The sequence below is a fragment of the Stenella coeruleoalba genome, assembly GCF_951394435.1.
Source record: "Stenella coeruleoalba genome assembly, chromosome: 6".
In the NCBI taxonomy this organism is placed as follows: Eukaryota; Metazoa; Chordata; class Mammalia; order Artiodactyla; family Delphinidae; genus Stenella; species Stenella coeruleoalba.
The window spans coordinates 51,841,891-51,855,406 of record NC_137151.1 but is presented as its reverse complement, the minus strand read 5'-3'; the positions used below and the strand labels follow the sequence as shown (position 1 = coordinate 51,855,406).

The following is a 13,516-nucleotide window of genomic DNA, read 5'->3' as shown; positions in this document are numbered from 1 at the left end:
TTCTCCCAGAGGGGAAATAATTCTAGAAATTGACAGTAGTCATCAAAATAACCCCCAGGTGAATTAAATAGCCCTTTGACATCTTTTATTTGTTCCTACTCTGATGGTACTAAAGCAGATCCTGAAAACACTGGTCACTTGTCCCTACTGAATCAACTACCGCTTTCCATATGGGCAAAATCTCCAACTGATGTGACAAAATTCACAGCACACCTCCAGTCAAAATTCAATTAGATACTTCAAAACCTCTTCCCAGAATTAATCAATATCCTATACGTAAAGAAGCCCTTCAAGGCATAAAGTCCATAACAGAAGATTATGTGGCTCAAGGACTCATTATCCCTTGTTCTAGCCCTTGTAACACTGCCATTTTACTGGTGAGAACACCTTAAGGGCTGAGGGTAGAGGTTTGTCCAGGACCTCAGAGCAATAAATAACATTGTTATCCCTGGACACCCTATTGTTCCTAACCCTCATACCTTACTAACATCCATTCCCACTGGAAGTAAATTCTTTAATGTAATTGAGTTATGCAATTACATGCACTTGGGAAGAAAAAACAATTCACCTGGGCAGTAATGCCTTAGGTTTTACTGAGAGTCCTTCTTATTTCTTGCAAATCCTGAAGGCGAATCCGGATGACATCAAGTTCCCTAGAGGTTCTACCCTGTTGCAATATCTGGATGATTTGTTTCTTTACTCTCCTTCTCAAGTCCCCTCACAGGAAGACAGCATCCTCTTGTTAAAGCCTTTAGCCTTAAAGGGACATAAGGTCACCAAAGGAAAATTGCAGTTTGGCCAAACCCAGGTTTGATATTTTCTTTTTAAAAATTTTTGGCTGCATTGGGTCTTCATTGCTGCACACCAGCTTTCTTTAGTTGCGGTGAGTGGGGGCTACTCTTCGTTGGAGTGCATGGGCTTCTCACTGTGGTGGCTTCCCTTGCTGCAGAGCACAGGATCTAGGTGCACGAGCTTCAGTAGTTGTGGCATGCAGGCTCAGTAGTAGCAGCTCGCGGGCTCTAGAGAGCAGGCTCAGTAGTTGTTGTGCATGGGCTTAGTTGCTCCATGGCATGTGGGATCTTCCCAGACCAGGGCTTGAACCCATGTCCCCTGCATTGGCAGGCAGATTCTTAACCACTGTGCCACCAGGGAAGTCCCCCAGGTTTGATCTTTAGGGCACATGCTATCAAAAACAGGGCTCTGCCTAGATCCACAGAGACTTCATGGTATCCTAAGTTTCCCCCAAACCAAAAGTAAGCACCAACTGTGAGGTTTCCTTGGGCTACTTGATTCTTGCCAAAATTGGATTTGAAATTTCTCTCTTATAACCAAACCTCTGTATGTTTTACTCAACAATAACAACCCTAACCCAATTTTATCCAGTTTTATGGAAAGAATTGGAAGACACAGCTTTCAAGGCCCTAAAGGAAAGTTTGATGAAGCAACCTGTCCTTTGGCATCCCAATTATCAGATTCCTTTTTCCTTTTTGTATATGAAAAGGAAAGGAATGCCGTTGGGGTACTCACCCAAAAATATGCAGACCACCATCGACTCATAGGTATTATAGCCAGCAACGAGACCCTGTGACACCAGGATACACATCTTGCCTTAGTGCCATATCAACCACTGCCTTTTTGGTTAAAGCCACCAAGAAAATTGTTGTGGAATTCCCTTTAACTATTTTTGTACCCGATGCATTAGAAGCCCTCCTGAATTCTCACCACATTCAATATTTCTCCGCCAGCCATCTTACCTCCTATGAAGTCCTTTTGTTAACTGCCCTTCACATAACTCTTTTCTTTTATAATAACCTTAACCTGGCTACTCTTCTCCCCTCCATCACCCACAAAGTTCCTCATGACTGCTTAACACTGATGGACCACCTCCTGACTCCTCATAATGATATATCAGAAATTGTATTAGGTAATGTTGCCTTCTGAAGGTTCACCAATGGTTCTTATTTTAAAGGTGACAATGGCAAATAGTGCTCTGAGTATGCTGGCATAATTTGTTTTGATGTTGTTGAGGCAGCGTCTTTTTCTGTGGCTACTTCAGCTCAACAGTCTGAATTACACACTCTTACATGGGCCTGAACTTTAGCCAGGGACAAGACTGTTTATACTGACAGCAGATAGGCTTTTGAAGTAGCTCATGATTTTGGAATGTTGTGGAAGCAACATTTCCACAACATCCTTATTTCCAGTGGAAATAACATTGAAAATGGCCCTTATGTTCAGGAATTATTGTGCACAATAATGTTACCTGCCATTTTAGCTATTATTAAATTCTGGGATAGTCTAAACTTGAAATCTCTGGACGCTAAGAGAAATTACCTTGCTGATATTTCTGCAAGGAATGCTGTCCTTAAAGGGACCAACAGCATCCAAACCTCTGTCGTGGTCCAAAAGGTATTTCCAAATTATCCAAATGATAATTTAGAAAAACTGGCTAGAGAGGTCCAACAATTGGCCTCAGAAAAGGAAAAACAAGATTGGAAATTCAATTATTGTTGGTTTGATAAAAAGAGAAAGCTCTGGTTTGAACCAAATAACGATGCAGGCCTACCCGAGACTCTAAAATGCTCACTTCTCACTACTATACGTGCATTAAACCATTGATCTACTGACAAAAATGATAACCTTCATGAATCAATATTGGTGGGGAAACATTAACAGGGCCACAAAAAGTGCCTACCTACCTCACTTGTTCCACTTGTCCAAAGTACAGCCCAGGGAAGTCTGTTCCTACTGCTCCCAGACATTTTAAACTGCCAGATGGACCATTTGAGGTCTAGCAACTGGATTTCACACAACTTCCTCTGTCTAATGGATATAAATATGTTTCAGTCACAGTCTATATGTCTTCACCGTGGACTGAAACCTTCCCTTGCAGACCATTTACTGCCTATTCTGTGGCTAAAGTTGGGAAAGATTATTCCTTCCCGGAAGAAGTCTTCTTGAGTTTCATAGTGTTCGAGTAACCCATTTTATTGGCCGGGTGCTTTGCCAAGTCTTGGCTGTTTGGATGGTTTTACAGCACTGTCACTGGTGTGGACTGTTGCCTCAATCCTCTGGTTTAGAAGAACACACTCAGTGCATCATTAAGACTCAACTGGCAAAATTTGTAGAGGCTCTCCAAATAGCTTGGCCAGAAGCACTGTGGCTGGTCCTTCTAAATCTCAGATTCACCCCTTTTTGAACTCATAAACTCTCACCCTTTGAGATAGTGATAGAATCCCAGTGCACTTGGCTCTTGCTTCTTTTGACCCACAACTGCTAAAAGGAAAGACCCTCCAATACTGCAAAGACCTAATTCATTCTATTAAAAACCACTATGAGTTTTCGAAGAGCAATCTATTCACAGTGCACCCTTGCGAGACGAAGACCTCAAGCATCATACCTTGCAACCTGAGATTTTTTCTATTGAAAAAGACACTTCCAGAAGTACTCTCTTCAACTTTGCTGGAAAGGTCACTATCAGGTTACTGCTAAGCAACCCTTGTGCCACGGAACCCCAAGGAATAGACTCTTGGATTTCCATGACATACCTAAAAAAGAGCGCCAAGCACTGACTGGACCTGCACATAATTTGGTGGCCTAAAAGTAAAAAAAATTCCCAGTATTGGAGGAGAGGACATCTGATGAGACAGTGTTCCCAAGATATCCAGAGCAGGCCTGTTGGAAGTTTGTTGCTAAACCTTTGATAATGATATAACACAGCAGATGATCTCCAGTTTCTATGATCTTGACAACATAGAGACTTTAAATAATAATGCCTTAGAGTTCTCCCTCCTAACCCTCCTTGTTACCTGAATATGACTTTAATAGGTTTCCAATCTGAGCACTTTCCTTCTGACATGAGACACCACCCAGGAAAGATCCTTCCTGACACTGAGGGACAAAAAGCCACTGAAACCTGAAAACCTGACTCTTGATCAGTGATGCTTTTAGAGAAAGATCATGATCAAAAGAGGGATATGTAAAAAAATTAATAAACAGAAACCTCAAGTAAAAATAGAGCTTGGGCATCAGAAAGGGGAGTCTCATACCCTGCAAGAATAGCAGAGCCCAACTGGACAAAGAAAGACTTCTTTCCTGGCAAGAACTCAGCCATTGAAATGCCATGGACTCTTTGTTTACTACAGTCCTCCCAACTTCCTTTTTCACTCTATAAAAGAGTTCTCCTTCCCTTGCTGTGTGGGGACTTGCATGTGCCTTGCCATGGTCACAGACCCTGAACTGCAATTCTCTGCTGATCCTAAATAAACCCATTTTTGCTGGAGAAATATCTAGCCGTCTATTTGTTTCAGGTAAACACTCTGAACACATCTTCAAATATTTGTAGATTGATATTAAAGCCAAACAACATTAAACTATTTGGACAATTTTCTGAATGCAGTCATAAAATATGCTGAGATATTTTAATAAATTCACAGTATGGGCAGTTCAGACCCTTTCTAAATAAATATCAACTCAAGTTTTCACTAAAATAAGATCTTTTTAAACTAATTATTTATAAATCCCATCTTTTTATATCTTGATATTTCAGTCATCACTGAGGCTAGCTTTATGTGTCATCTCATGAGATGTAACTATCCAAAAACTGAACTGTAATACCAAAATTGGAAAAAATATAGTTTTCTATATCAAATGAGTATTAACAGCTTTTTACATCTTTTAAATAAGTTTGGATATCTGATTCATGGTGTGTTTCTCAACATTAGTTGTTCCCAGGCAGTCACACAATTGAGTCATTCAAGATGACTTGCAAATGTCCTCAGTGAACTTCACACACACTTTATGATTTGTCTAGCAATTGTAGATGGTATTTCTTTCTTTCTTTCTTTCTTTTTTCTAATTGCATACACTGTGATGTCATAAAAATAAAACAGGAAATGATTTATTTCACTACTATTATTTGCAAAATCTCAAAATTCAAGCAATAATATCTACAGTAGGTATGGCATTTTTTTATAGTTTTTATACTGAGATTTGAATCCTACATTTTTTAACTTTTTTTTTTTTTTTTTGTGGTACGCGGCCGTCTCACTGTTGTGGCCTCTCCCGTTGCGGAGCACAGGCTCCGGGCGCGCAGGCTCAGCGGCCAAGGCTCACGGGCCCAGCCGCTCCGCGGCATGTGGGATCTTCCCGGACCGGGGCACGAACCCGTGTCCCCAGCAACGGCAGGCGGACTCTCAAGCACTGCGCCACCAGGGAAGCCCTGAATCCTACATTTTTTAAATGTTGAATTGTTCCATAGTTTAAGACTTAAATCTTCAACTACTTAATACACTCAGTAATTCTTAAAACAAGTAATACCACTGGCCACAAATATTCTAAATGGAAGCTCAATAATGATGTTGCTTCTTTTTTACTTTTGTGACAGCTCTGTATTAAAATAGTTCTTACCTTAATTTTATACCAGATCTGATATAAAATTTAATGTTATATGTTCCGATAGTTGAAAATGAAGATTTAAAAAAATTTGAAATAGTGTGTACATGGTTTTCCTGAACACATAAGTATCACATTTTCCCATTTTATCACAACATAGTATATAAAACAAGGTAATAAATGCAACATTATAACATTATGAACTCAGCATATAAAATGCTCAAAATTACTTAGAAGAATATGCCCACTGTATATCTTTAAAAATTCAAATGTATCTACGCATATACAAACACACACATACAAATAAGGACAGAACTACCTGTAAAATTATTTAGGCCTCTGGAATGCAAAAATGTTAAATTTGATGCTTAAGCTATTTGCTAGGAACCAAAAATATCCATAATATGTAGTTACTTGTGGTTTTGTTGAGAGAGACATTTCAAAAGCATACAGGGGTATACAAAACCAGTTACTTTGCTATCAAATGAACCTTCTGACAACCCAGGCCAGCATCTCAACAAGGCTTGGATTAATTTATTTTGATCTTATTTGAAGTAATTCAGAAAGGAAAAAAAATCATGTTTAGTAAATATGTTAATGTCACCATCGCACTAATGTAATATAACCCATTATATGTAGCAAACTTTGTAGGCATCAACTATGTATAGGCCATTACATGTCTAAAAGAACAAGTTCGTTTTAAATAGAAGTGTGTTCTGGAGGATATTTGTAAACTTGGAGATTTTCTAAAAACTGAGGACATATCTTTTCTAAGTGCCAAGAGTTTTCTTTATAAGAACTATATACAAGGATGACTACACTGCCACTAAATATTCTGATTTTTATTACCTCCATTTAAAATATGTTCAACTATCTAGAGCATGGCTTACAGTTAATCACATAAGTGTTAAATTCTTCAACATAATTTTTCATGCAGTATTATTATTTCCAAGTGAGTATTTCCTCCATGGCTGATAACTGAGCTTTCTAATTATATCGATAAATAGCATCATAAATTGCTAAAGAGCCCACAATAAATAATTTTAAAGGGTCAAAGAATCACACAGGCAGTTGGCTATTTTTATGCTGGAATAGCAAAGCGTATAGTTTTTCAAAGCAAAGTATAAGGGCTTTTTATACAGGCCAGAAAATAATTTATCAAAGATCATGTTTGCTCTATTTTTAGCAAGATAAAGCAAAGCAAAACAAAAAGACATCTCATGAAGGAAAAAACCTGTTAGGTTGGTGTATTCTGCAATGTCGTTGCAAGTAACATATTTTGCTCTGCCAGAGAAAGACAGTTCATATCTCTCATCATAGCACAGTTAATTCCTGCTATGGCAAAGGTATTCAGAACCATATAGTTCTAGATTTCAAATAATCTGAGTTAATTGAAGTTCTGAGATATTCTGAAATTTGGGGATTGCTAACATATAAGATTATAAAACAAATGTAAACTCACCCTTCTAATCTTACATCCGGCAAACTTCTGTTAAGGGCAATCAAATCGCTGGCCATAAGGTTAAACTGATTGATTTTAAACAGTTCTTTCATTTTCTCCTGGTCATCTTTAGGAATCAGCACAGCCTTTCCCATTTCTCCTGGCCCTTCTTGGTTTCTTGAAATAACAGCTGTAAGACACACACAGGTACACACATACATACAAACATACAGATAATGAACTGAAAATATAAACTCATGTGTTGGATTAGATTCTAAAGGGTATCACTTATAAACTGGCTTAATCATAAAATCATCAAATCTCTATTGCCACTTACAAACCATGCACTACACTAAAGAAACAACTATTTTAACTCATTAACTCAATGCTGCATGTTGTCCTTCAAGTCTATCACATATCATATGATCTGACTAATCATTAAGACAATAATTAAGCAACACAAAACACCAAAACTTAAGACTTCTCTTTCATGTTTTTTAATACACTTATTAGAGAGGGATGAAGTTGAGCTCTGGGCAGACTAAGTTGTACAAAATGATAAAAGAGAAATTTTAAAAACTTACCAAGATTAATTTACTTTTACATCCACTTAAATATTTTGGTATTTCAAATATCTACTGCCATTATATCTTTATAAAAGCAAGCAAGGTTGGCAACGCTTTATCCCCATCAGAATTTGATTTCTTTGTCAAATCATTTTCAAATAAGTGAAAAGAACTTTCATAGCAGTGACATATAATTTTAAATGTCAAGTTGGATTTGGAGGCTATGTGTTCCATAACTGGAATTTCAGAGCAATATTCTGGGCTTGATTGTTTTTATTAAGAGCATTCAGGATTCTACACAAGCTAATGTTCTTGCCATTTCCTCCAAGTTATCACCACACAAATGTCCCTTCTAGCTATAAGGTGTGTGTGTGTAGGCACATGCATGCATGCATATGTCTGGATGTATGCTAATATATAGTAATAAGACAAGGTTCCAGTCAACCCTAGTGTACCCTTAACTTACTTTTCATAATGATATTAAATTAGGTTACCATGAAAGAAACGTAGTTCTGGTCTTGACTCTTCCAATGTTTTGCTGTATTATAGCACCTAACACATTAATCTTACTGAGTTTAATTTCCATATACTTTAAAGGGCAAATATATGGACCCTGATTACTTTAAAATGTATTTAAAATTTAAAGAATATTAAAAAGCTAAAACTAGAAATATCATATTTCTAGTGGAATCCAGCAATTCCACTCCTGGGTATACATCCAGAAAAAACTAAAACAATAATTTGAAAAGATACATGCGTTGTACCTCAATGTTCATTGCAGCACTATGTATAAGAGCCAAGATATGGAAGCAACCCAAGTGCCCATCAACAGATGACTGGATTAAGAAGATGTGGCAAGCATATATATATACACACACACACATATATATATATGTATATGTATAGAATATTACTCAGCCATAAAAAAGAATGAAATATTGCCATTTGCAGCAATCTGGATAGACCTAGAGAATAGTATGCTTAGTGAAATAGGACCGACAGAAAAAGATGAATACTATATGATATTACTCATATGTGGGATCTAAAAAATAATACAAATGACTGTACATACTAAACAGAAACAGACTCATAGACATAGTAAACTTACTATGTTTACTATCTAAAAAATAATACAAATGAGTGTACATACTAAATAGAAACAGACTCATAGACATAGTAAACTTACTATGTTTACTATGTTTACTACTCACCCTACAAATTTAGGGTTACCAAAGGGGAAAGGGAGGGGGAGAGAGACAAATTAGGGGTATGAGATTAACAGATACAAACTACTATGCATAAAATAGATAAGCAACAGAATTTACTGTAGAGCACAGGGAATTATACCCAATATCTTGTAATAACCTAAAATGGAATATAATCTGCAAAAAAAAAAAGTTGAATCACTATGCTGGATACCTGAAACTAACACAATTTTGTAAGCCAACTATACTTCAATACAAAATTAAAGGATAAAAAGCATGTGAAAATAATCCATAAATTACAGCATTTCATAGAATATAAATTCTAATATAATATAAGAATATGGTCAAAACTAGGGTAGAACACAATAAGGAGACTTTCCTCTGATTTGACCATAATTATAAAACATCAAAACTGATATTACCAGTACTAATACACAATGGGTCTTCCAGTAGATTATTTTCTGTGAAAGGTTATTCTGAGTTTGGAATGGCAGGAGTCAAACTATAAAAGAGACTTAGGCATCTCTGGGGAACTTCAGATACGGGTATCATGAAGGTAATTAGCCTGTAAATCCTCTTATATGTAGAAAAATGGTAAGAACCGGGAAATTTTTAAATGAAAAAGATATATGTATTCAACCTCAAACTATTAAAAAAAGTTATCTTAAAGCTTATGAAGACTCTCATTCACTTTAAGAAGCAAAAATAGAAATGATGGCAGGAATTTTATGAAAAAGCATGTTTTGTTCAATTTATGAATTAGAATTCTAACAGTAATATGTTCCCTCAGGAGTTAGTAAGCCTATTGTCCCTGAAATCAGATGGAGTTGTTGGCATTGGCTTTGGGTGAATTTGTGCTGCTGGTGAGATGCTGGACTTAGATAGGGCTTAAAGTACTTTTCATTTCTAGGATTTCTTTAAGTTTTGATTCCATAGAAACTGTTAAAAAGAATTTTTATAGTTTCCATAGGAGTCCTTCTAATTCTGAAGTAAAGGACATTATCAAGCTATATAATACTACCCACTGCCCATAGATATTTTATATATGTGTCTGTATCTATATCTATCTAGAAGGAAATAGATTTTCAATCTAGATTGGTAGAGATAGATAGATAGATAGGTAGATGATAGATATTTTACATATTCTGGTCTGTAACCTTAATGTCAGAAAATATAGGATTAATTTTTTTCTGGGAAAAAGAATTTTTGATTTTTGGTACATTAAAGAGAGCTTAAAGAATTTGAGGTTAAAAAAATTAGAATTTTTAGAAATTAAGAAAGCAATTCATTCACCATTCACAGTTCTTTAAAATGCCGTCTATAAATTCTAACAAAAACACCTTACATTGCAGAGAAAGGCACTAGCATCAATGCAATGCTACCAAGACTATGAAATAGATAGGAATGACTTTTACACTATGTAGAAAAACCATGGAGCTCAACTCCATCATTGTAGACAATGAAGATCAAGTTATAGCACATTGAAGTACTTGTTTTTTGTAATATATTCAAAGCTGTGACCATTTCCTTTGCTTAGCATTTTGAAAATTATAGTTTTGTCAGTGGTATGGTAGAGTAAGTATCTCATTTTGTAGTCTTATCAACAAAAATAAAATTGTCATAAACAGTATCCATATACTTAGAACTAGTTTGCAAGCACATATACTCATTCTCCTTAATTATTCTCAGCTTCTTAGTGAAGAATAGATGACAACTTAATGTGTATCAGGTTAAGTGTCTCCTCCCCAAAGTTAAATATACTTTTCTATAATAGCCTCTAATGAATGCATATTTGACATTTTACAAAATGTTTTTTCTTATGCATGAGCAGACCTATTGGTATTTTTCACCTTGCTCAAGGAAAAAATGCTAAGTGATTATAATGTGGAACCAGGCTTTTTCTTTTTCTGGCTCTTACTTAGCAGAATACATATCGCTAGAAGAAGCAGGTTTTTTTTTTTTATTATTCAAATAATATAAATAGGAAATAGAAAAGATTGTGCAGTTTAGTATGTAGTTTATCTCTGATCTCCAGTACCTTTAAATAGCAACTTTTATTTTTTTCTCACCTGTTTATTTCTCTCCTCTACATAGTTTAAAGAAAAAGAAAATCCACCCACACACCTACAAGATACCATGCTCCTCCACAGCCAAAGTAAAAAAACAGAAAGAAAAGTCATTGAAGTTTTGGTGTTACTTTTCCACTCTTAATAGGCAACTATATTGGAGAAGGCAACTAAATCTACATTATACCTTGACTATTGATTTAAATATGGATGGAAATGTCCCAATTCCAAATCTGGTTTGGACTGTAAAAATAAATTAATATACTACGCTGGAAGGTATTTTCTTCCTAATTATATGGTTAAATAATTAAAAATGATAGATAATTTGACTCAATATGACATTATAAAACTTGTTGAAATATAAAAGCAGAATCATTATATATATGTACATATATAACACATATATCTTTCATTTTCTTTAACATAGTGCATACCGTATAGATTAAATGAGATTTATTTTTATCATAGAATTCCCATTGATAAAATGATGGCCACGAAAATATAAATAAACCAACTGATCAGTCTACCAAAACGAACACTACATATTAACTGCATTATGGCTTATGTACATTATGAACACTTTTTCGGTTGCAGAAATATCCCATTAACAATAAGCACTGTCTATTTGAAAAAAGAGAGATAAGACAGTTTATATTTAAAAACAAACTAGAGTAAAGTAAAATTTAGGTCATTTTAAAGTAAAGATTTTATTATGTTAAAGAACATAGTAATATATGATGCATATTGGTAAAAGCATGACACTGGACCAAAATCTAAATGTTATCCCATCTGCCATACTTTCCAAAAAATTACCTCAAATTATATTTCTATCCTCAGATCTACTCAGCTGTTAATTTCTGTATATTTGCCTTTAAAATCTTTCTTTTCAATGATACTGCAGCTCTTCTCCAATTTTCATCTCTTCCAAATCGTCAATTGAAATAAATTTAAAACCTTGACTTTTAATCTCTCTCATCTTTGAATATTCATACTTCATTGCTAATAATCAGTTTCCCTAAGACAATGCTGTTTGCCTTGTCAATCATAAACAAGTCTGCAGTGGAGTCAGAAGATGAGGAAATCACACTAGCCGTTGGATCACCATCCCACCATCCAAACCACTTTGCCTTCCACTCAGTGTTCCGTGGGCCATGCTCTTTTGCAAATCTACAGACCCTGAGTTTATAAAGAATAATTCTTGTTAAAGTAAAGGAACTCCGTATATCTTTACTTTGGCCCATTTCTATTAGAAACAATGATAGACTTCAAATATCAATATTATAATACAGAGCTTAATATATATATCAAACAAAATTCATTCTATTTAATGTGGGAATAAATGGCAATTCACTTGCTACACTTTTGAAAAAAACTATGCATTTTTATAAATCTGATACATCTGTCAATAATACTTTTTAAAAAATTTTAACATGGACATATATGGTGCTCTGGTTTCTGCCCATTACATTTCAGTAACTAGATTTTTATGCAGCAAGAATATTGCAAATAGCAAGCTCCAATGGGATCAAGTCCAGCAGATATTAGCTACTATTTCCCAGTAGGGTGGTACCCCTTGTTAGATATTAATAAGGCAGCATTTTCCACCAGCTAAGTGAGAGATCATTCACAGGACCAAGGGAACACTAATTTCCAAAACTGTCTTTTACTTATTTTTTAAATCAAAAATATATTCTTTTTATTATATATAAAAATAATACATGCTCATTTAAAAGAAAGAATAAAGAGAGAAAGGGGGAGAAAGGAAGGGAGACAGAGAGAAAGAGATAGGTAGGTAGCCACGATGAAAAAAAAGTGAAAAATCAGTTAAACTTCTGCTTGAATGGTCAACTTTAATTTATTCAGAACATACTTATATATTTAAAATGATTGTTCATGCATGCTGAATTTTATCATTTCATTTATCATTATGATACATACTTGTTTTTATCGTTTAAAAAGCAATTGTTAAAATCTACCCAAATAAATATGTGAATCCATACCTACCTTATAATGGCTGCAAAATATAGCATAACATGGTCCTACCATGATTTATTTGACTAATTCTTTGTCTTTGAACATTTATGTTGTTTCTGTAATCTCTATTATAAACAATGATTCAATTAATTTTCTTCCTTAGTCTACATCTTTAAAAATTTGTTTAAGAATTTGTTTTGAAAATATGGTAGAAATTTAACGAGGAAATTACAGATTAACCATGCTATAATATAATTATTGTTTATCTCATCTTTTTTGACTTTCCTTCTGATATTCCTCTGGCTAGGAATTTCCTCCTATGTCTGATGACTGAAATAATCCCTGTTCACCAATTTCAACTTTCAGATAAGGTAAACACTCTCTCTTCTCTGTTTTTATAGCTCTTTTACTTTATTCCATTACGCCTTTTATAATACTCCATTACCATTATCTGTTTACATGTAATGGCAGAGAGTCTAACTAGTGAACTGTCCCATTTTACTTCCTCCTAGATACACAGATATACAACATTCCTCAGCCTTCCCGACATTTAAGTGTGGTTTTGTAACTGAGGATAGAAATGCTATGGGCCTGGCCAATAACAATTTCCCATGTGCAATTCTCCATGCTCTTTCCTTGGCTCTAGCAAGTTTGGAAGCCACGTGTTGAAAACAGCAAAGCCATCACAAGGAGGTGGTAACATAGATGCCTGAATCACTACTTGGAGGACAGCCACCAGCTGATCAGGTATGCCCACTGCATAATTTATATGAGAGCAAAAACACTTTATTTTGCTAAACCATTGGGACTGCAGACCTATCTGTTATACCTATAGTGTTATTTTTATTAGCGCACTTTATTCTTTCCCCT

At 35.1% G+C, this 13,516-nt stretch overlaps 1 protein-coding gene across 4 annotated transcripts in view; it reads right to left on the bottom strand.

Annotated features, from left to right (window-relative positions):
• The window catches only part of GALNT13 (polypeptide N-acetylgalactosaminyltransferase 13), a 982,370-nt gene that overhangs the window by 337,010 nt on the left and 631,844 nt on the right, over positions 1 to 13,516 (bottom strand). For all 4 annotated transcript variants that reach the window (XM_079925131.1, XM_079925129.1, XM_079925128.1 and 1 more), the window contains one exon: positions 6,857 to 7,025. In XM_079925131.1, the coding sequence (XP_079781257.1) occupies positions 6,857 to 7,025 (169 nt within the window). The remainder of the gene's footprint in view (positions 1 to 6,856; positions 7,026 to 13,516) is intronic.